The sequence below is a fragment of the Porites lutea genome, chromosome 2 (genome assembly GCF_958299795.1).
Source record: "Porites lutea chromosome 2, jaPorLute2.1, whole genome shotgun sequence".
NCBI classification, from domain to species: Eukaryota; Metazoa; Cnidaria; class Anthozoa; order Scleractinia; family Poritidae; genus Porites; species Porites lutea.
Window position 1 is genome coordinate 42146715 of NC_133202.1, and position 19857 is coordinate 42166571.

Genomic DNA, 19857 nt, shown 5'->3' on the forward strand with positions numbered 1-19857 from the left:
ATAAGTCAGATGTTATCTGTTCTCCACTCAAGTCTTGACCAGGTATAATTTTTCAGGATACATTAACTTGATATTAGATTCAAGTGGAATTTTGCGTATTCCCATTTCTTTCATTTACAAGTGTATGGAATATGAGAAATCAGTGACAAATGCAGTTGCAGTGAATGAATAATTTGAGGTTTATTTTATTGCACTGTCACAGGTACAGTTTCAAGAGGCGTTAGATCATTTTATCGGACTATTTTTAAAAAAGTACAAAAATGAACTTCTGCCTAGGTTTATAACGCCTTTATTCAGTTTGAAACTTGTTCAGAATGCCTGTGGTTTGCAAGGTGATGGCATAACAACCCTGGCTTTTCCTTCACGCCCATGAATGAAATCAGACCACTTATAGACGTTCCCCTCACGCCCAGGAAGGCAGACTTTTGACATCTGCTTAATCTGTGCTGTGGACAGCACGTAATTCCAGACATTGACGTTTGTTAGCATCCCAATGAAGCCCTGATGTTTTTCAAAGGAACCTCCAAGAGAATCTTGCTCTTGAGCCAGCGTAAGAGATCCGCCAGATCTTATCACGCGACCAGCCTGGAACCAAATCCCGCTCGAAGCCACAAATCCATCTTTGTACAGTTTCCATGAGCCCAATTTGTTTTCCCAAGATGCACAGGTGTGGTGCCATCTCCCATCATTTGCCGATACGTGGGTCGTTCTAAAGGGAATTACATGTGTAGAGAAATCACTTCAGTGATTCGTAAATAGATAAAGCTAAACAAACCTAACAACCAACACCATCTGTTAGCTAAAGGGAGGTTTGCCTTGTCGATTGATACTATGGCCACAATATTAGCCCCCTTTTATACATGCACATGAAGAATTTCAACAATCGAGTTGACAGCAACATCAATTCGCTTTGGATAGGAGTTCTTGTCAAAATATTTAGGTCTCTGAGGTTTGTATGGAGCAGTACCTGAACTTGTCATCAATGCCAAACTGAAAAGATCTGTAATTGTACAAGACAATTGTATTAGCTGTGCGAGGAGTACTGTAGCTGAACGGAGTACCATCGTTTCTCGTGTCGCTTGACTTCATTCAAAGACACCCTGTGAACTGGGCCAAACCTGGCATTCCCCAGATGTTTACATAGTCAGTGCTACCTCTGTATGGAAAGTGTAAAGCGTAGTCTACAATAAAGAAGAAGAATTCAACTTTAATTAAAGATCTGTTATAAACGCTTAAAAAAAGGTCTTATTCTGAAGGTAACAATCCCATCGAGCCTTTGAGGGATTTCCTCTAATAAATAAAAGTATTGCATCAGATTGGTCCGAGTGAAATCTCCTTATAGACTGTCAATCAGGGAAATCAGTGAATCAACGAGGTCTCCAATGCAAATTTAGCAAAACGTTCTCGTCAGTCGCATAATGATATGCTTGAACATGTCTTGAATCTGATTGGCTAAGAGCATGCAATGCATTTTTTAGTAAACTCAGTGCAAAAACGAGGAAACATAAAATGAAAAGTACCTCAGAGAATGGAGCACTGTAATATGTTGATAAAAAAAAGAAATACAGAGGAACCGATCAGGTGCCGCAATCTTTATTGCGCGTAAGACTGGTTCAGTGTTGTGTCGAATTGCATTGTGGGACTGTTTGGAGGCAAATTTTCATCAAGTAAATTTTCTTTCATGTATATTATTTAAAAGTAATAATAAGTCTTTTATCCCTCAATTTGGTATTGATTTGTTAGTTATAAGCAGAGGCTTCTGAAAACTGGCGGGCTATTGACACGAATTTTTGGACCCTGGTTTATGTATTGAAAATTAGATCGGATCCTTTTATTATTACCCCTTTAGACCCAGGTGCACTGGCTGCTCTCAAGGTACTCTGTTGAATACGATTAGAGGCAATACCGTTACCTTTGAGAACAGTTTTTACTGCAGAGCCCCAAGAACCTGGAACACTTTACCTGTCCACCTTCGGAACGTTGACTGTTCAGTAGTGCCGCTTTAAGAACGAAATTTTTAATTACTATTTGTATCTTACTAAGTCTATTTATGATGTCTACACCCCCAAAACCTACAAGAGTGTTGTCCAGCGTGGCAGGCGCAAAAAGGGGGATGGGGAGAGTGAGAAACGCAAAAGGGAATCAATCAATCAACACCCCCTCCCTTTCCCCCTTCCTCCCAATCCCCTACCCCAGGTCTGCTAGGCAGGGTACAAGAGTGTTGGTATCAAGTGCCACATTAGTCGGCCATTGACCAGCTTGCTCGATCAAATGTGTGGTTGATTCTTTTATCAATGTTTGTGCCAATTCTGTTTGTTATTGCCGTTTCTGTTGTTTCTAGTGCATTGTCATTATTGTATGCATGTATTTGCATGTATTATTATAACTATTTATTTTTTCTGGACCTCGTTTTGTAGCTTGTTCTGTGAGTTATCCAGGCCTCTTGACGAAGTTTGTAAATATACATATAAAAAAATAATTAATTTTGATACTGAAAATCACGATCTTGCAATTGAATTAATCTGGAAGTCGTGTGATTACCATAACGTATACTTTGGGGGAAAAACCAGACGGCTTTAGTCCAATCCAAGCGTAACTTGAGGTAAGAACATCTTATCGCTTGCCCTCTTCCGTGGTCTCTATGCTCTCAACTCCCGTTTAGATCTTTTTAAACTATTTCTTTGCTTTTATCGTTAGGTGTTGGGGATGACGACTTAAGGCAAAGTGTTTGAAGGCTTAAACAATTAAAAATACGTTATACTAACCCAATGATGAGTAACAAATATAAAGGAAACTCAGCCAAGTTACTAACAAGGAATAAAAATAAAGTTCGGTACTTACAGAGTCTTGACGACAAGAAATGACACTATAATTACACAATTTGTAAAAGTATTTCTAGTTTCAAATCATTTTAAACCTTACCAGTTAGAGAGCAAACCATGTTACATCCAAAGATCAGGATAAAGCAAATATTAAGGTACTTTGAAGGCATGACTGTCAAACTATGAGAGAAATGGCCAAAGCAAATAATCAGGAAGGTAGCACTTCAGTAGTCGGTAATTAACACACATATAGATGATTGATTTTTCTAGACAGAAATCACAGGAATGAGTACGCAGTTGAAAAGTGCCCAGCTTATTTTGAAATGATTATAAAGTACTCATGACATTCATGCCGGGCTTTGAGAAGACTTATTGACATGCCGGTACACAAGGGTGGAGGGCAAGTCTTCTTGCGTTTATAAGAGGTTTATGTGACTGTTTCACTCTCACTCTATACGGACCTATACACCAGCTTGTCAATATGTAGAACTAGAGGTATCTTTTTACCGATAATCAGCGTCAAGGTCTATGTCCTGAAAATGTTACCCGATAAGTATTACTTTGAGTATTAATATGTTATATAATAGGCGTTTTATTTCCTCAATTTAGGAGAATCCGTTGGAGCTGTTTTCTAAACTAAAAACCACATTGTCTAGTTTTTAGTAGGCTGATGAAAAATTAATACATGACTCACTAATTGATTTGCATTGTTCTAAGTTTGCTGCGGATTTATCAAACCCTTAAAGCCGATTTTTCAATTTATATTCATGCTAAAAATTTTGTTAACCTTAACTGTTAGAGGTCGGTTTACAAGTTGTCCACCGACAATTAAGGAGGACAATTAAAAATCTAAATTTACACGGTACGATTTGTTTGCTCGAAGCTTGTACGTAATAATAAGGCCCCAAATTATGAAAATTCGCTCAAAATCGGAGCGACTAATCAGTTACCTCAGAAAAAAAAACCTCGCTTTTTTATAAGATCATTTAAGGGACATGACAATCCCGGTTGTCAAATTACTGAGGTGTTTTAGGAGAAAAATAAAAAAAGGGAGAAATGTGAAGGTGCTTTACGCTGTCGTGACTGAATGAAAAGTTTGCAAAAAGGAGGAGATCGTAGTCAACGGGAAACTAGAATCACTGCCTCACTAAAAGTCATATTTTACAGCAGAATATCTTTATCTTGTTAAATGGGAAATGAAAGAGTTCATACTTGTACATCGAAGAACTGGCGTTTCAACCGTTTTTCTGAAGTGCATCGATTGTCTTTATGTTGTTCAGTTCGATCGTGCAACGCTACATTCTCATCTATTACTAGTTTTCTGAAGCTGGAGAAAACGTTTCGCTCTTTATTCTAAAAGCTTCTGAAAAATTTGATGGCGCTAAGTCAATGAATTTCCTTAGCGGCTGTACTTGGACATCAGAGCCATTTAGGAACATGCATTTCCTACTGACCCTGCCTAAGCAAGTAGGTTTCAAAAAGACTTCGAGGCTGCGTGATAAGACTGAGAAGAGATAATTCACCAGCCAACAGGAGGTATAAAGCAAATCACCTTACCTTTGTCTCTCTGGTAGTGCTCTGCGAAGTCGGATGTAAGACTGTAAAATAATGTTTTTGAGCCACCAGCTAAACCGTCTCGAGACATTCGGTAAAACAAAAGGATTATACAAGAAAATCTTTCTACTGACTTGTTTAACTTTTTTGTCTTTTAGTGCTCTGGGCACTTTTTCCCTTCGCCTGTTTCTCTACCAAATACTGAGTACTACATCATTACCTTTCATTGTGAGACAGTTTCTATAATGGCAATTAATAGAATAAAGTTAAATAAGCGTTAAGAGATAAATGTGTGCGATCGACGTTATGTTTACTAGTTCCTTTATGCAAATTCTGAAATATCTAACGCTAAGCAAGCTCAATTGACGCATTGTTGTCTATATTTAGCCTTTACCAAAAACGAATGATTAAGTTGAAACAGTGATTTTATCAAATGGCTGCAAAAGGTTTTTCTTGGAAGTATGTACCACCAAACTTTCGTCTGTGGTGGGGAGAGGGGAATCATACTTCTGCCACATACATGTCAGACAAGCGGAAAATATACATGTACCACTCAAAATGATTTGGGCTGCAAAACGTTTATCATACATGCATCCTTATACACACTGATTATTTAATAACCTTTTTAATAGGGCTCTTCAACAACCGACAACTAAAACCCAAAGAACGGAACGAACGTTAGCGTTAATAGAGGGAAGTTTGTATCATTCGATTACTTTATTTCTCTGAAAGCAGTCTTTGAAACCGAGCTAAACAAGGGTTCAACTTAACATGCATTGTGACAGCACAGTAAATAATTATTTTCATTTATAAATCGATTGTAGTTGTTCTTTACCATGTTGAAATGCTGATGGCGATAAGCAGTGTCGATAGAAGCAAAGCTAGAAAAACACAATTCAATGATTAAACGGTTTTATCTCCGAGCCTAACAAAACCAATCATGCGGAAAAGGATTGACCTAAAAGCGAAATAATTCTTGTTGTATAAATAGAAGTTGTAAACGCCATTATTTTTCAGTCGAAAATCTAACCGTCCTCCCAACTATACACCTTGAAATCGACGCAAGTCTCCCATTACAAGGGAAGACTGAAAAAATAGGGGGTTTCAGAGTTTACAAAGGGTAAAGTATATGAATAAAAATATGGGAACTTAAGTTGTTTTTGTAAGTTATGAATTTGATTAACTTAAATACACGACCATATAAAAAAGTGTGTGTCCTCGGTCACGGTGCTTATTTTGCTGTTCTTCTTCCGTTATTTAAGACTGCTTATTGTTCACCCCATAAGTTCTCTTATTTAAGTTTACGTTTTTTGGCTACATAACATGAATATTCTTTTCATCCTATCAACCTCTTTACGCGTTGGAAGTAAGGTGATTTAAATAAAACTAGCACGCGTTCAGACTGCTCGAATAGACCCCTTTACGGTTGTGAGGGCATGCTGGGTAATCAGAACAAGATGGCGGCGAATTCAAAAATTTGCATGGAAATTCAAAATCAACTAATTCTTCCCAGTTGAATAAATTCGTCACAGCAGTCCTTTGTCGCTTTAGAAAATTTGTCGTCTTCCATACACTTTCTGTAATTTTTGTGTTGTCGGATTACAGAAAATGTATGGAAGAACTCAGGCAACGAAGGACTGCTAAACACTCCAGATTTAGCGTGTAGTTTCTTTAAGCTCATTAGTTACATTTTTCAAAGGGAAAGTGACAAATATGTTTTTCCACCATCTTTTCCCGAATAACCAGCATGCCCCACAACCGTAAAGGGGTCTATTGGTCGTCAAATCCTCGGATTAATTGACACATTGACTGTTATTAAGCAAACAGGACCCAAAATACCGTTCTCTGGCAGTGAAAAACCACATCATTAAGAAAAGCAGTAAACGATTTATAAAAGACGTGTTTAAAAACAAATCTAGTTGCGCCACATGATTATTTACAAAAATGTTCGAAAACTATTACTTACTTAATTCACTTTTGTTGGAAAAATGTAGTGTTGCCTAAACGTACGAAGAGCGGGGTTTTAATCTCGACGCTACCGAGAAACCATGACGAGAAAAAAAAAGGATCGTTTCTCAGCTATCCCTTCAATTCTTCAGCTCCATTCAGGTTGACGAATGGTAAAGAGGTTCTTGCCAACAAAGCAGCCAACTTTCGCGCCATGTAAGGGAATCCTAATTGCGGAATCCGGGGAATTTTTGGAATCCTGGTTTTTGCAATCCGGAATACAACTCAAGGAATCCGGAATCCACTAACGATTAGAATCCAGAATCCAAGTTTCACTGACAAAGACCATGGAATCCGGAACCTGGAATTCGTAATCCGCGGAGTGGAATCCAGAATCCAAGACTGTCTTGAATTCCCTTTCATGGGGCGACAATTTTGTTTCTTTAACTTAACTTATTACATTTCTAACAAAAAAAAAGCTGGATCTAACTGCAAACACCGCAAAGCTTTCTGGGCCCGAAAACGTCTCAAGATAATATTTTAACATGGAGACTGTTTTCTTATTGAGTTTTCTATTTACAGGTCATTGCAGAAATAAATAAGCGATAAATATCTCCAGCACTTTCGGTGATTTACCCCTGTCGTTCTACCATCAACGGCTTCATATTAGTTGGTTTGGTTGAAGTTCTAAATGGCACCACTTTTTAAAATAGTTTTAGCCTGAAACGCTTTTGTGAATGGGCATAATTAGCCTCAGTTACCCAAAACGCAAGTCACAACTTCACGGTCAACAGTAATGAACCAAAATCGTTTCCAGCTCAGTGATGTGTAAGTGAGCGCTCAACTGAGATATGACTGACATGATCAAGAGTTGATCAACCAAATCTACCAAAAACGTTTTACACTGACTAGTACAAAAAGAAAACGACAACCAATCTAACCAAACCTAAAATTTCGTTGCCAGTAGAACTCGAAAAATTCTACCAGGTTACAATTGTCTTCAAAAATGTTCTAACCTATAGACTAGTGAGGTTTATGGTGTTTTCTGTGCAAAAAGTAGAAAAATACTTTAATCGAGACAAATAATTTAGTACAAACACGAATATTGGTATGTAAAAAAAGGAGGATGAATAAGAAAAACAAAAAAACTCTTTCGTTTAGACATTGACTCGAAAACAGACTGAACAGGGTCGTCTTAATAGTGGATTAGTGACACAGTGAATTCGGCCATAGAGCCACACTTTAACAGCCTTCTGAAGACTTCGGTTATAAACAAAGTACGGACCAACTGAACAATTACAGACCACCTACCCCTCCCCTAAGTCAACAATAACACTTACTTCTCGCGTGGGGAAAAATTGTGACTAAGGGGAGGGGTAGGTGGTCAGTTACTGCAAGAGACACCTCTCTCATAGGATGGCCGTGACTATACAGCAGGATATAGGATCCTAAACAGATTGCTCTAAGAAGTGTCTGTTACTATCCATACCCTACCCTACCCTACACTACCTCCCTCCCAAGTAATAAAAAAAATTATGACTGACGTGATAAGCGAAATAATAGGGTGCTTACGTAACAACGTTTTTGAGTGACGGACGTCTACCGAAGTGGACGTTTTGCATCATTGGGCAGTGGTTTGGTTCAAACGCTCGGGTAAATCGTCTTTACAAGAGAAAAGAAACTTAGCAATACAAATTTGTGAGCGTCAAGGCATATAAAAAGGGAGAAGGCCTCACTTCCGGTTGACGTCGTTTGGAGCTTAAGCAACAGCGTTTTTGAGCGACGGACGTCAACCGGAAGTGCATCATTGAGCAGTGGCTTGGTTCAAACTCTCGGTTATATCGTCTTTATAAGAGAAAATAAACTTAGCAATACAAATGTGTTAGCTTCAAGGCATATATATAGTGAGAAGGCCTCACTTCCGGTTGACGTATGTCCTTCAAAAACGTCTTTGCTCAAGGTCCCTAATAGTAGCCGTCATTCATCTAGCTGCTTTAATCCAGTATGAACGTTGAAGTGAATTCTAAAGTTCGCTATGTCGTGCCCAAGCCCCTACACTTCTTCTCTTCCGCCTGTTGTTCGGGTACGTAATCACAAAGCGATTCTTATCAACAGAGCTCTGTAGAAGAAAAAAGAGGAAAAATTCTTGCGCTTCAGCCATTAAGTGAGTTGAGTATTAACAAAGTGATTCAGGTCAATATTCGCAATTTGCACATCTCTCACAATACAATTTGTTTGGTCCCCGCCCCCCACCACCCCCCCCCCCCCAAAAAAAAAAAAGAAAAAAAAGAATAAACATTGCCTTCAATCATGTAATACCGCCAAATACCCAGGAAAAAAAACTTTGGGGAGGCAAACAAGTTGTAGTTATGGGAGATGTACAAATGGTGAATTAAAAAGAGTGGATATTTACATACCGAGACAAGAGTGGGACCGCCGACAAGGTTACCATGGTAATTGTTTCCACCTTGATCTAGTATGATTGTACCGGATGTATCCTCCATATTAAAGTGAGCCCGCACCACACGCTTGTGAATGGGTAACAGAAGACCAGCAGTCTTCATGTAGTTCACGATCTCACCATCCTCCACACGGACTCCCCATAATGTAAGCTTTGAAAAGAGAGACGGTGAAATATCTCATTTTAGACATAATACTGTAAATTATCATTCATTATAAAATAACTCTCCGTCTCTGATTGGCTATTTCTTTTAGCCAGCTAGCGTTGACAAAATTCGAGGACGTTTACGATATCCGGTAAAATGGCGTTAATACAGTAAACACCTGCCAATAAGAACCGGTGGATTAAGAAGCTCCTGGCAGAACCTGCCGCTTTAATACCCAAAAATATAAGAACCTGTTTAGCCTAGCAAGATCGAGCATGGTTCTTATAATATGTGGATTACATTTAAATTATGATAAACAACAGTGTAAAATTGTGAAGGAATCAAAGTTTATCTATTTTTTGGTAATCAACAATCTAATATCTCCTTCATAAAAAGTAAGAGCCTACTCAGGCTAAATTGCCAATGAGTACCCCAAAATAAAACAACCTACTTTACCTGACTCAGACGCCCCCCCCGTAATAAGCAAAACAAAGACGGAAGGTTTTTAACTTGTTGCAAATCACCAGACTACAATTATTGTCAAGTGTTGGGAAGGCTGCTACTTTTTCCCTCTATTTTCCTTCTTCCCCCCATTCCTGGCCCAATAAAAACATGAACGTTTGTGCGCGTAATTTATTTGTTATATCCCAATATTGAAGGGGATTATTACATGAGCTCCCTCCCTAACCTAAGACTATAAATATTATAGTCGCAGCCTTTACGCGCTATAGTTTTTCACACACAAACTTTATTCTAGAACTTCTACAACTGGTGCAAGGAAACAAGTGAACCGATGTGAAGTATAACGAAGTATAGCGAAGTATACTGAAGTACAGCGGTACTGAAAAATAACAATTAAACAAATACAAAGTCAAGATAAAACAACCTACAAACTGAACGAAAGCAATAAGGCAATCTAGAAATGCGAATGAAACAAACGAGATACTTACAAGACGATAGCGAGATAAGGACGAAAAACTAGGACGAGCAAAACCCAAACATTAAACTGTAAACCGGACCAAGCGCAGCTAAACGAAGGACTGACGCGAAAAATTACAATAAAAGCTAAATATACGATATGCAGAAAAATCCTAACACGAAGGACAAAGCTACGCGAACAATGAAAAACTAATTAACCAAACAACAGCACTAAAGGCGCGAACACGAAAATAACTAAGAACGCGGCGAAAATAAAAATACTATAAAGGTAACGGAAAACATTCCTGGCGCTTACATTCCGGCCCCTAAATACAAATCGCTTGTATTTTCCTAATATTACAGAAAAAGGAGCTAGGAACTAGCACAAAAAATTAACTATCGAAAACAATAATCTTCTTAAACGCCAAACTCCTAAGCGAAAAATAGTGTCACGAAGGCCTAAGTGCCTCAACAGGCTTCATTGTTCAAACTTGATAGAACATCACGTAAGCTCAGTGAAAGTCACGCAAAGTCTCTTGAACAAATCCGGGAAAACAAGACACTTTCAATGTTCAATTGATTCCAGCAAACATAACTTCGTAATGGGTCGCTCCAAGGTAGAGGTCTTGGTTTTGACTCTTACGCGACGCACGAAACCATCTCTATCTGGGAACACTTCTGTGATTCGACCAATCGGCCACACGTTCCTGGGCGTCGATTCATCAACGATAACCGTGTCTCCTACAGTGAAGTTTCTTCTCGGTCGAAACCATTTCTGGCGCTCCTGCAACGAAGGAAGATATTCTCGTTTCCAGCGACCCCAGAACACATTTGCCAAATACTGCACTTGACGCCATCTTCTCCTGGAATATGTGTCGTTCTTTTCAAACAGCCCTGGTGGTAGAGATTCGTTTTGGCGAAGTAGTAGGAGGTGATTCGGCGTCAGAGGCTCCAAATCGTTAGGATCGTCGGAGACCTTGGTCAGCGGCCTTCCATTAATGATACTCTCAGCTTCACACAATAAGGTTTGAAGACACTCGTCGTCAAGGACTTGCTCCTTGGTCAAGGCTCCAAGAATCTTGCGAGTGGATCTGATAAGTCTTTCCCAGACTCCACCGTGGTGGGAAGCCGCTGGAGGATTGAAGACCCATTTGATACCTTTCTGTAGAAGGGTGTCGTGAATCTTGGCCTGATTCCAACTTGAGATCATAACGCGAAGTTCCTTTTCAGCTCCCGTGAAATTCGTACCATTGTCTGAACGAATCTCTTTAACCTGACCTCTGCGGGCAATAAATCTTCTAAGAGCTAAGATAAAGGAATCCGTGTCCAATGTGTGGGAAATCTCCAGATGGACTGCTCTCAAAGCCAAACATGTGAAAATAGCTCCATATCTCTTTACCAAGCTTCTCTTCTGGCGGACAAGGAAAGGACCAAAGTAATCAATTCCAACACATGTAAAAGGGGGTTGATCTGGAGTGACCCTGGAACGAGGTAAGTCAGCCATTTTCTGTTCTCCAGCGGGGCCATGGCGACGTTTACACTGGAAACAGGACGACAGTACGCTTCTTGCCGTTGTGTTGGCTCGAATCAACCAAAATCGCTCGCGCAAGAGGGCTAGCACGTATTCTCTTCCAGAGTGACCACTTTTCTCGTGAAAGAACCTGATAAGCAGAACACCAAGTGGAGAATCCTTGGAGATAATTATCTGATGCCTCGATTCGTCAGGTAAAGGAGCTCTGCTAAGTCGTCCGCCAACGTGAAGTACACCACCAATTAGGACTGGGCTTAATTTTGCAAGGCAACTTGACTTCTTTACACAGCCTCCTTTCTTGATGGCTTCAATTTCCTCAGGAAATGCATTCCTCTGGTCAAACATAATTAGTTCTCTTTCTGCAAAGTCTAAGTCTTGACAAGACATTGGCTCCAGGCTAAGGGGACCAACATTTCCGTGACCATTCGGGCCAGGCTCTCTCTTTCTTAATCGAAATCTTCTCTGGCAGCGAAGACACATTGCAATAAACTTCAGTAAATTCATCCAGGAGCTAAAACGTTTCACGATACGAACAACGCTTGCGTAAACTTCACTGACGGATACAGCGAATGATTTTGGCTCTTTCTTGATCTCCGGATCATTCTCGGTCAGCTCTGCGCGTTCTTGGACATGGTCCGCCCACTCAGACTCGGTTGTTAAAAGGAAGACCGGCCCCTTTAACCAACGGCCATTTTGAACAAACACGTCTGCCGTAACGCCCCGCGAGGCTTCATCAGCGGGATTGGATTTGCTGTCGATGTATCTCCATTGGGACGGGCTGGATTCCTCTCTGATGAAGGCAACGCGGTTTGCAACATAGGTATGGAAACGCTTCGACTCATTCGCGATGTATCGTATGACGGTCATGCTATCTGTCCAAAAGGTCACTTTATCGATGGGTATCTGCAACTCCTTCGTCAAAATCTTGTTCAGCCGAACTGATACGGTTGCAGCCGTCAATTCCAATCTGGGGATGGTAGTTACCTTCAAGGGAGCCAGGCGGGACTTGCCAATGAGGAATGAACAGAATATCCGACCTTGCATGTCGACTAAGCGAAGATACGATACGGCGCCATAGGCCACCTGAGAGGCGTCGCAGAAATGATGGATCTGACAAGAAGTGATATCCGAGGATTCGACAGGTTTGACGCACCTTTCAATGGCAATTCGGGAAATCTTCGGTAGGTCGTCTACCCACGCTCGCCAGCGGTTCAAGTGAAGATCTGGGACTTCGTCGTCCCACCCCAAACCCCGTCTGCACAAATCCTGTAGGAGAAGCTTTGCAGGAAGAATGAAAGGAGCTGCCATACCCAGAGGATCATATAACGAACTGACCGCTGAAAGTATGCCACGCCTAGTACACGGCCTCTCTTTAATGAACACCTTAAAGCCAAAGTGGTCAGCCTCCACGAACCATGACACACCCAAGGCCCTCTCTACTGGAAGCACATCGCAGGTTAGGTCAAGCTCTTTAGTTCCTTTCGCTCTATCTTCGACAGGTATGGACTCTAATACCAGGCGATCGTTGCTGACCCATTTCGTCAAGTTAAAGCCTCCTTTATTCATCAGGTTGCGCAGATCACAAACGTGCTTAATTGCTTCATGACTGGAAGGTAGAGATTTCAAGCAGTCGTCGACATAGAAATTCTTCAGAACAGTTGAAATGACTTCAGGCGAAAACTCGTGCTGGTGATCTTCAGCATTTCGACGCATGGCAAAATTGACACAACTAGGCGACGAAACTGCACCGAAAAGATGCACGGTCATTCGGTACTCTTCCAAACCCTTAGCGACATTACCACCGGGCCACCATAGAAACCGCAGAAAGTCACGATCCTCCACAGGAACACGCACTTGGTGAAACATAGATTGTACATCTCCCATTACAGCCACTGGGTCTTGTCGGAAACGAAGCAGTATTCCAATCAGGTTGTTGGTCAAATCAGGACCCTGCAGCAATTCGCTATTCAAAGACATCCCTTGGAACTGAGCGGAACAATCAAAGACGACCCTTATCTTCTCAGGTTTCTTGCTGTGGTACACCCCATGGTGTGGAATATACCAGACCTTTCCGTCAGCTCTACACAGATCTTCAGAGGGAACCTTTTCAGCGAAACCTTCTTGGATTACGCTTTCAAGAGATGCAACGTAGTCTTCCTGAAATCTGGCATCCTTAAGAAATTTACGTCTCAGGGAGAGGGATCTGCGCTCGGCTTGGCATCTATTAGCAGGCAACGTCAAACTTGGATTACGAAAGGGCAAACGAACTTGGTAATGGCCATCCTCACACTGCATAACAGAGTCTTCCACAATGTTCATGAACTTCAGATCTTCACGAGACATTCCTTGGCCGTCATTTAAACACGCATCCGTAAAGTCAGCACACGCCACGCACATAGGATGGACGTCAATAGACTTGGTGAGGTAACAAGCAGAAGGGACATATCTTGGCTTTCTTCCTGTTGGGCCATTGATTACCCAACCGAACTCCACCTTACTAGCGTAGGGGCCTCCTCCGACAGCTGGGATAACTTCTTTCGGTTGTAAAGCTTCTGGGACATCTGACCCAATTAATAGATCAACTTGAGAGTTCAACTCAGTTAGGTAGACGAAGCCTCTAAGGTGTGGCCATCTATCTACATCTTCCTGTTTGGGGACTTCATCCTTAGACACAGGCATAGTCGGTCTGGAATAAACCTCTCTCAATGGGACAACAACATTTTCATCCAAGTCCGACACCACTAAACCGCTGGCCACGACGCTATCAACCTCCTCTGCCGTACCCATCGTAGTTAACTTCAACTTCAAATGCTTGCCTTTAACGCCAAGACGATCCAAAAGCATGTTAGAGCAGAAAGTGGAATTAGAACCCGTATCCAGGAGGGCGTAAGTCTCGATGCAAAAAGGACTTCCTTGTGCTCTGACCTTTACTGGTACGATTGGCAAAGCAGTCGCAGGACCCACTGTGGTCGTCAAATTGCAGACTCGCTCTACGCCACTTGACTCGTCACTTAATAAACTCTTCTGATTAACACCTTGCTGGGATCTGTTCTGATCTTCCTTCTCTCTGGCTCTAGCAGGTTGTTGACTCGCATTCTCAGATGTCGGCTGCTCGTGCTTATCTTCTGAAGAATCAGAGTGCATAGGCGAAGCATGTCTTCCGTTACAGTGTGAACACGGCTTCATCTTGTAGCATCCCCTTGATTGATGACCCCCTCTCAAACACGAGAAACACAGTCTTTGCTTCATCACAAAGTCGTAACGCTCACGGACGGGAATTTTAGCAAACGCTGGACAGTCTACGAGATTATGGATCTGGCGGCAAAACAAACAACTCCTTTTCGAGAGATCTTCAGACTTCTTCTCCTGAGACTTGTTTTGATCCATGGGACTCTTCTGAGATGAAGTGGAGAAGTTACTAACCTCTCTAGGACCAGGCCCAAAACCCTCGGGTTTTGATTTCGTCCCTCGTGTCTGGCTCTTCCTCTTATCCTTAGCCAAGAAGGGAAGTTTTCCGAAGATTGGATTACTTAGGGCACGTGACTTCTCCTCAACGAATGACGCAATGTCTTCGATACATACTTCTCTCTTGTCCGCATTGAGGATACGATCAGCATGGTCCCGCCAGCTACTCTGCAGTTTTGGTGGCAGTCTCTCGATAATCTTTCTCATATTGTCCGGACCTTCAATCTTGTTTAAGTATCCGATAGCCTTCAGTGTATTTGTGCAACTTGACAGAAGAATTGAGAAACCCTCCAGTGACTCGGCGTCCTCAGCTTTGATGTAGGGACCATTAGTTAGCTGGTCGACATAAGCCATCGCGATATTGTGCTTTTGGCCAAATCTAGCCTCCAACAGCTTCTTCGCCTTAGAGTAGCCTTCTCCTGGGTTTAGGTACATACAACTCCGCACGATCTCCCGCGCTCTTCCACTCGTATGCTGCTCAAGATAGTACAGTCTCCCACCGCTATCACTCTCGTTACTCTCGATTACAGTCTCAAAGGCACGCATAAAGGTGCAGTAGCTGAGTGGATTCCCGTCAAAGATAGGCACCTGTCTTCGGGGTAGCGTGTTTTTCTGCTGCTGATTCACAAACTCCTCCATGACACGATTCTGCTGTTCGAGGATGTGAAAGGCTTGGTCACTAAGGCCAGACTGCTCATCAGAGTCTGAACTGGACTGACTTGGAACCTTGTGTTTAGTCTTGTGTTCTTTAGGTCTGAAATTGGCACCATGGAAGACCGGAGATGATTCCTGCTTTAAATCTCCAGAAAAACCATCAGAAATGGCCGCCGCGCGCGGATCCAAGCGAGGAACGCGAGAGGTGAGCGAGTAAGACGCGACACGCGTGTTCCTTTCTGAATCAGCTTTCGCATACGCGTTTTCCCTGGCCACTGCTTTCTTAAATTCCGTTTCAAGTTTTAATTGATCCCTTTTAAACTTGAGATCAAGTTCTTCCTTTTTGAGCCGTAATTCAGATTCGTTAATGAGCTGACGCTGCTTTAGGGCGTTCACTTCGGCTTGAAGCTCTGCAATTCTCGCAGCTTCTTTTGCCCTTGCTACAGAAATGGAACTAGCTCGAGAAGATCGGCTGTACGCCGAACCGCATCCGGATCGTTTCCTATTCCTTAACAGGAACGATGTCTGTGAGACACTGTCATCGGGAGTAACATCAAGGTCATGAATCCGGATCTCCGTTACACGCAACCAGTCGTTAACCGTTTGACAGAAGAAATTCAAACTCGACTCAATATCAGTGAAGTAAACTACTGATTCCTGTCTTTGGCTCTCATCGATTAGGGCAGCATTATACTCCTCGTGTGCATCTGTAAATCTTTGAAAAAGGGAAGTAATCTCTGTCAGTTTCACCTTGACTGCCTCAAGATTGTTCTCATCCGTTAATAAGCTGTCAATTTCTTTACGCTTGGCCGTCAAGGCAGAGAGCACTCCGCCTCTTCTCTTTCTAAGTTCTCGGATTCTTTCCATTGTAACTGCTTCTTGATCCAGTGAAGAATTAGGCTTCCGCGAACGGGTACTTGAACGACGAACACTTTGACCATTTTTCCCGGCGGAACACGACAAATTGGCTTCCTCAACCACATGAGACATCGTCCAAAGTCCAACAACTCTCGTCTTTACGAATATAGTCGCAGCCTTTACGCGCTATAGTTTTTAACACACAAACTTTATTCTAGAACTTCTACAACTGGTGCAAGGAAACAAGTGAACCGATGTGAAGTATAACGAAGTATAGCGAAGTATACTGAAGTACAGCGGTACTGAAAAATAACAATTAAACAAATACAAAGTCAAGATAAAACAACCTACAAACTGAACGAAAGCAATAAGGCAATCTAGAAATGCGAATGAAACAAACGAGATACTTACAAGACGATAGCGAGATAAGGACGAAAAACTAGGACGAGCAAAACCCAAACATTAAACTGTAAACCGGACCAAGCGCAGCTAAACGAAGGACTGACGCGAAAAATTACAATAAAAGCTAAATATACGATATGCAGAAAAATCCTAACACGAAGGACAAAGCTACGCGAACAATGAAAAACTAATTAACCAAACAACAGCACTAAAGGCGCGAACACGAAAATAACTAAGAACGCGGCGAAAATAAAAATACTATAAAGGTAACGGAAAACATTCCTGGCGCTTACAAATATATAATAAAGAAGCGGCGAATTCATGTTGACTACGAAATCGTACCTCATCTACCGTTCCATTCATATAATTCCCATTGTCACGTCCCACGTACAGAGCCACATCAGGAGCCTGGATGCGTATTAAGAGATTGACAAGAAATTGGCTTACGGAAAAATCCACTGAGACACAAAGGGCATGAAAACTATATGCTGCACACTTTGCAATCCTTTTATCGTTTGGAGGAAAACTCAACAAGAATTTCATTTAGTCGAATTAACATTTTAAAACTCAACATTCATTGCAATGGACACTATAGAATTTATGACTTCATTTCAATAGCCACAAAACGGACACACTATATAGTCTACGACGTCATTTTAATAGCCACTATAGCATTTGAATTTATAAACTATGACGTATCTCCAATGACCACATAATAAAGTCTGTGACGTAATTTCAATTTCCACAATACTTCATTCTCACGGACTCAACTTATAGACTACGTCATTTCAAAGTCTACATTAGAAAGACAAGGAGGTTCAATCACACGTTGATAAACGGTAAGTGATAAAACAGAGAGCGGACATACCCAGTTATGTGGCAACACATTGCTCTGTACCCCAACAGACGAACCGTTTACAAAAAGTTCAAGGCTGTAGGCTGCAAAGAAATCAAAGAGAAAAAAAAAAAAAAAAAAAGAAAAGGGAAAAAATTTAGTCTCTCTTTGTCGATTGGAGGCGTGATGGCTGACTAGTTTACACCTTGAACTTTGGCCCTAGAGCTCCAGGTTCAAGCATTGCCGTCACGCTGTTTATCCTTTCACCCGGGTGTAAATTTTTTTTATTTATTTCGTCACCTTATTATAACATAGAAATAGATTACAAGAATCGTTACGAAATGGCAGGAAAGCCCAAAGAAACCATGAGGCTTATACAACGTGGGCTTTCCCTACAAATGGCTACCGGCGATATACTGTCGGGGGTAAACCTGCGATAGACTAGCACCCACTCAGGGTGGGGGAGGGCGAGCTATACTCCTAGGTGTTTCATGTATATAGACCGGAGATATGTGCCGGTCCTGTGGGCCTCATAGCTCATGTGCGCTTTTTTCTGCCTCACAGTTTCAGTATTAAGATTTCACGTTACAGTTAGGGTCTTCATCTTTGTAACTTGCTCAATGCTTACTGTCACTAACATTAAAAAGTAGATCGATCGTTCATTCGGTCCAGAAATGAAGTTCAACAATTCGGTCACTTTCTTGTTCCGTCCGTCAGTCAGTCAGTCAGTCAGTCAGACGGACGTTCGTTAGATCAATCAGTCAGGTCTTCTATACATTCTCTTGACTTGATCCTTCGTTCGTTCACTAAGACAGTCAATTAGTCAGTCAGCCCGCCAGTCTGTAAATCAGTCAGTTTGTTTACTTACTCTGAGCGTCGTATCTATACACCAGGTGATGCCATTCTGCAGGTTCGATTATTTCAGACCCTACAGCCACAGAAGAACCCAGGTTACCATGAATTTGCCTAGGAAAAAAATAACGGTCAACTGGTCACATCGATTGAAAATTGACGTGCGCACTCAATCTGGAGCGTTAACGAAGGGAGGGAAGTAGCTGTTTTCAGCTGATTTGAGAAGTCAAAGCTAAATCCATATTAAAACTCTTTCTGGTTAACCACTAGCAATGATAATGAGAATACTGTGATTAGCTGCAGTTGATATCCAACGTATATCAACATACCTGTCCTTCAGGTAAAGGCAGAGTGTTGTATCCAGGCTGCATACAATAGGCATGACTGCGTTGGGATAATCCGCTGCCATCCATACCCAAGCACTGATGGTAAAACTGAAACAAACGGTCGGTTTAGCTGATATTGTAGCACTACAACATCACAACGTCAAAATCAGTCACCTAATCGTGCGAGATAACGTATAGCCTCCCACGCAGACATTCTTAGGGCTTTCTGGTCACGCGTGCCTTCCCCACGAACGACGCCCGTTGGGGAGTATTGCGTGACGAGCTAAAAGAACCTTTTTCGTGGGAGGCTATATAACGTAACGATTTACATGGAACTCTTTACCTCATTTAGTCGTCACCGCAAGCTGCTTATTTTTCCAGCCATTTTTGAGGGAAGTTTAAATTATGCAAAACGTGAGTGTGCCTATTTATTGACAGGGCTCTTTTAACGATTGTAAATGCAAGCTAAGTGGATACCCATGCTTGACAATTGCATAAAATTAAACCTCAATAGTTCCCTTGTCACATCTCCAACAGAATTCACAACTAAGTACCTGTCTGTTAGACCAAGTGTATGAATAGGAGGCAGCAACACGTGATCATCAACGCCGTCAAACTGTAATGCTTGATTAGCCCTAATGGAAAGACAAAGATGGAGCCGATTAAACCTTTTATTCCCGAGTATGGAATTTCTGCGCTCGTCCCTTTGACGCCATTTCGCGGGGAATCCAGAGGTGGCGTCGCTAAATATCGGCTGTTTTCTTAGGCTATGAAGGTGCTGGTCACCTGGTATTGAACTAACCTGTCCGAGCATCTGGCCTCAAGGCGAGACCAGATAACGTCCTGCTGTCCAAACACCATCATACCGAGGCGGCCACCAGTGATGGTAGTATCATAGATGTCTCCGGAATCCGCCAATACTGTCAGACCCTGCTTCACTCGCACTCTGCAGTAAAAAAGGACAAACATAAGAGTAAGAGCTCACAATTTAGAAATATATGAAGGCAGATATAGCGTGTATCACCGGCAACGAAAAAATTCCTGATGAAAATAATAAAAGCTGTGAGCAACCGGGTCAATGAAGTCG

General features: G+C 41.7%; 2 protein-coding genes across 2 annotated transcripts in view; both read right to left on the reverse strand.

Moving 5' to 3' along the window:
* Positions 1 to 309: 309 nt before the first annotated feature.
* LOC140926226 (neuronal pentraxin-1-like) lies at positions 310 to 1089 on the reverse strand. The gene is made up of 2 exons (XM_073376001.1): positions 968 to 1089; positions 310 to 709 (listed from the first exon to the last, which is right to left on the reverse strand). Exons 1-2 carry the CDS (start codon positions 1087 to 1089, stop codon positions 310 to 312), a joined length of 522 nt encoding a protein of 173 aa, XP_073232102.1.
* Positions 1090 to 6091: 5002 nt separating this feature from the next.
* The window catches only part of LOC140928660 (uncharacterized), a 79952-nt gene continuing 66186 nt past the window's right edge, over positions 6092 to 19857 (reverse strand). Inside the window, exons 70-77 of the mRNA XM_073378439.1 lie at positions 19573 to 19716; positions 19325 to 19405; positions 18774 to 18878; positions 18461 to 18558; positions 17626 to 17696; positions 17100 to 17165; positions 8741 to 8935; positions 6092 to 8442 (exon numbers count right to left, since the gene is read on the reverse strand). Of these exons, the coding sequence (XP_073234540.1) occupies positions 8347 to 8442; positions 8741 to 8935; positions 17100 to 17165; positions 17626 to 17696; positions 18461 to 18558; positions 18774 to 18878; positions 19325 to 19405; positions 19573 to 19716 (856 nt within the window). The 3' untranslated portion in view covers positions 6092 to 8346. The remainder of the gene's footprint in view (positions 8443 to 8740; positions 8936 to 17099; positions 17166 to 17625; positions 17697 to 18460; positions 18559 to 18773; positions 18879 to 19324; positions 19406 to 19572; positions 19717 to 19857) is intronic.

What these genes read in the sequence shown, in the direction of transcription:
- LOC140926226 (XM_073376001.1), bottom strand. Translation starts at nt 1,089, where the DNA reads ATGAAGTCAAGCGACACGAGAAACGATGGTACTCCGTTCAGCTACAGT. An exon ending in GGCATTGATGACAAGTTCAG is followed by an intron (nt 710 to 967) that starts GTACTGCTCCAT and finishes AATTCCCTTTAG; the next exon opens with AACGACCCACGTATCGGCAA.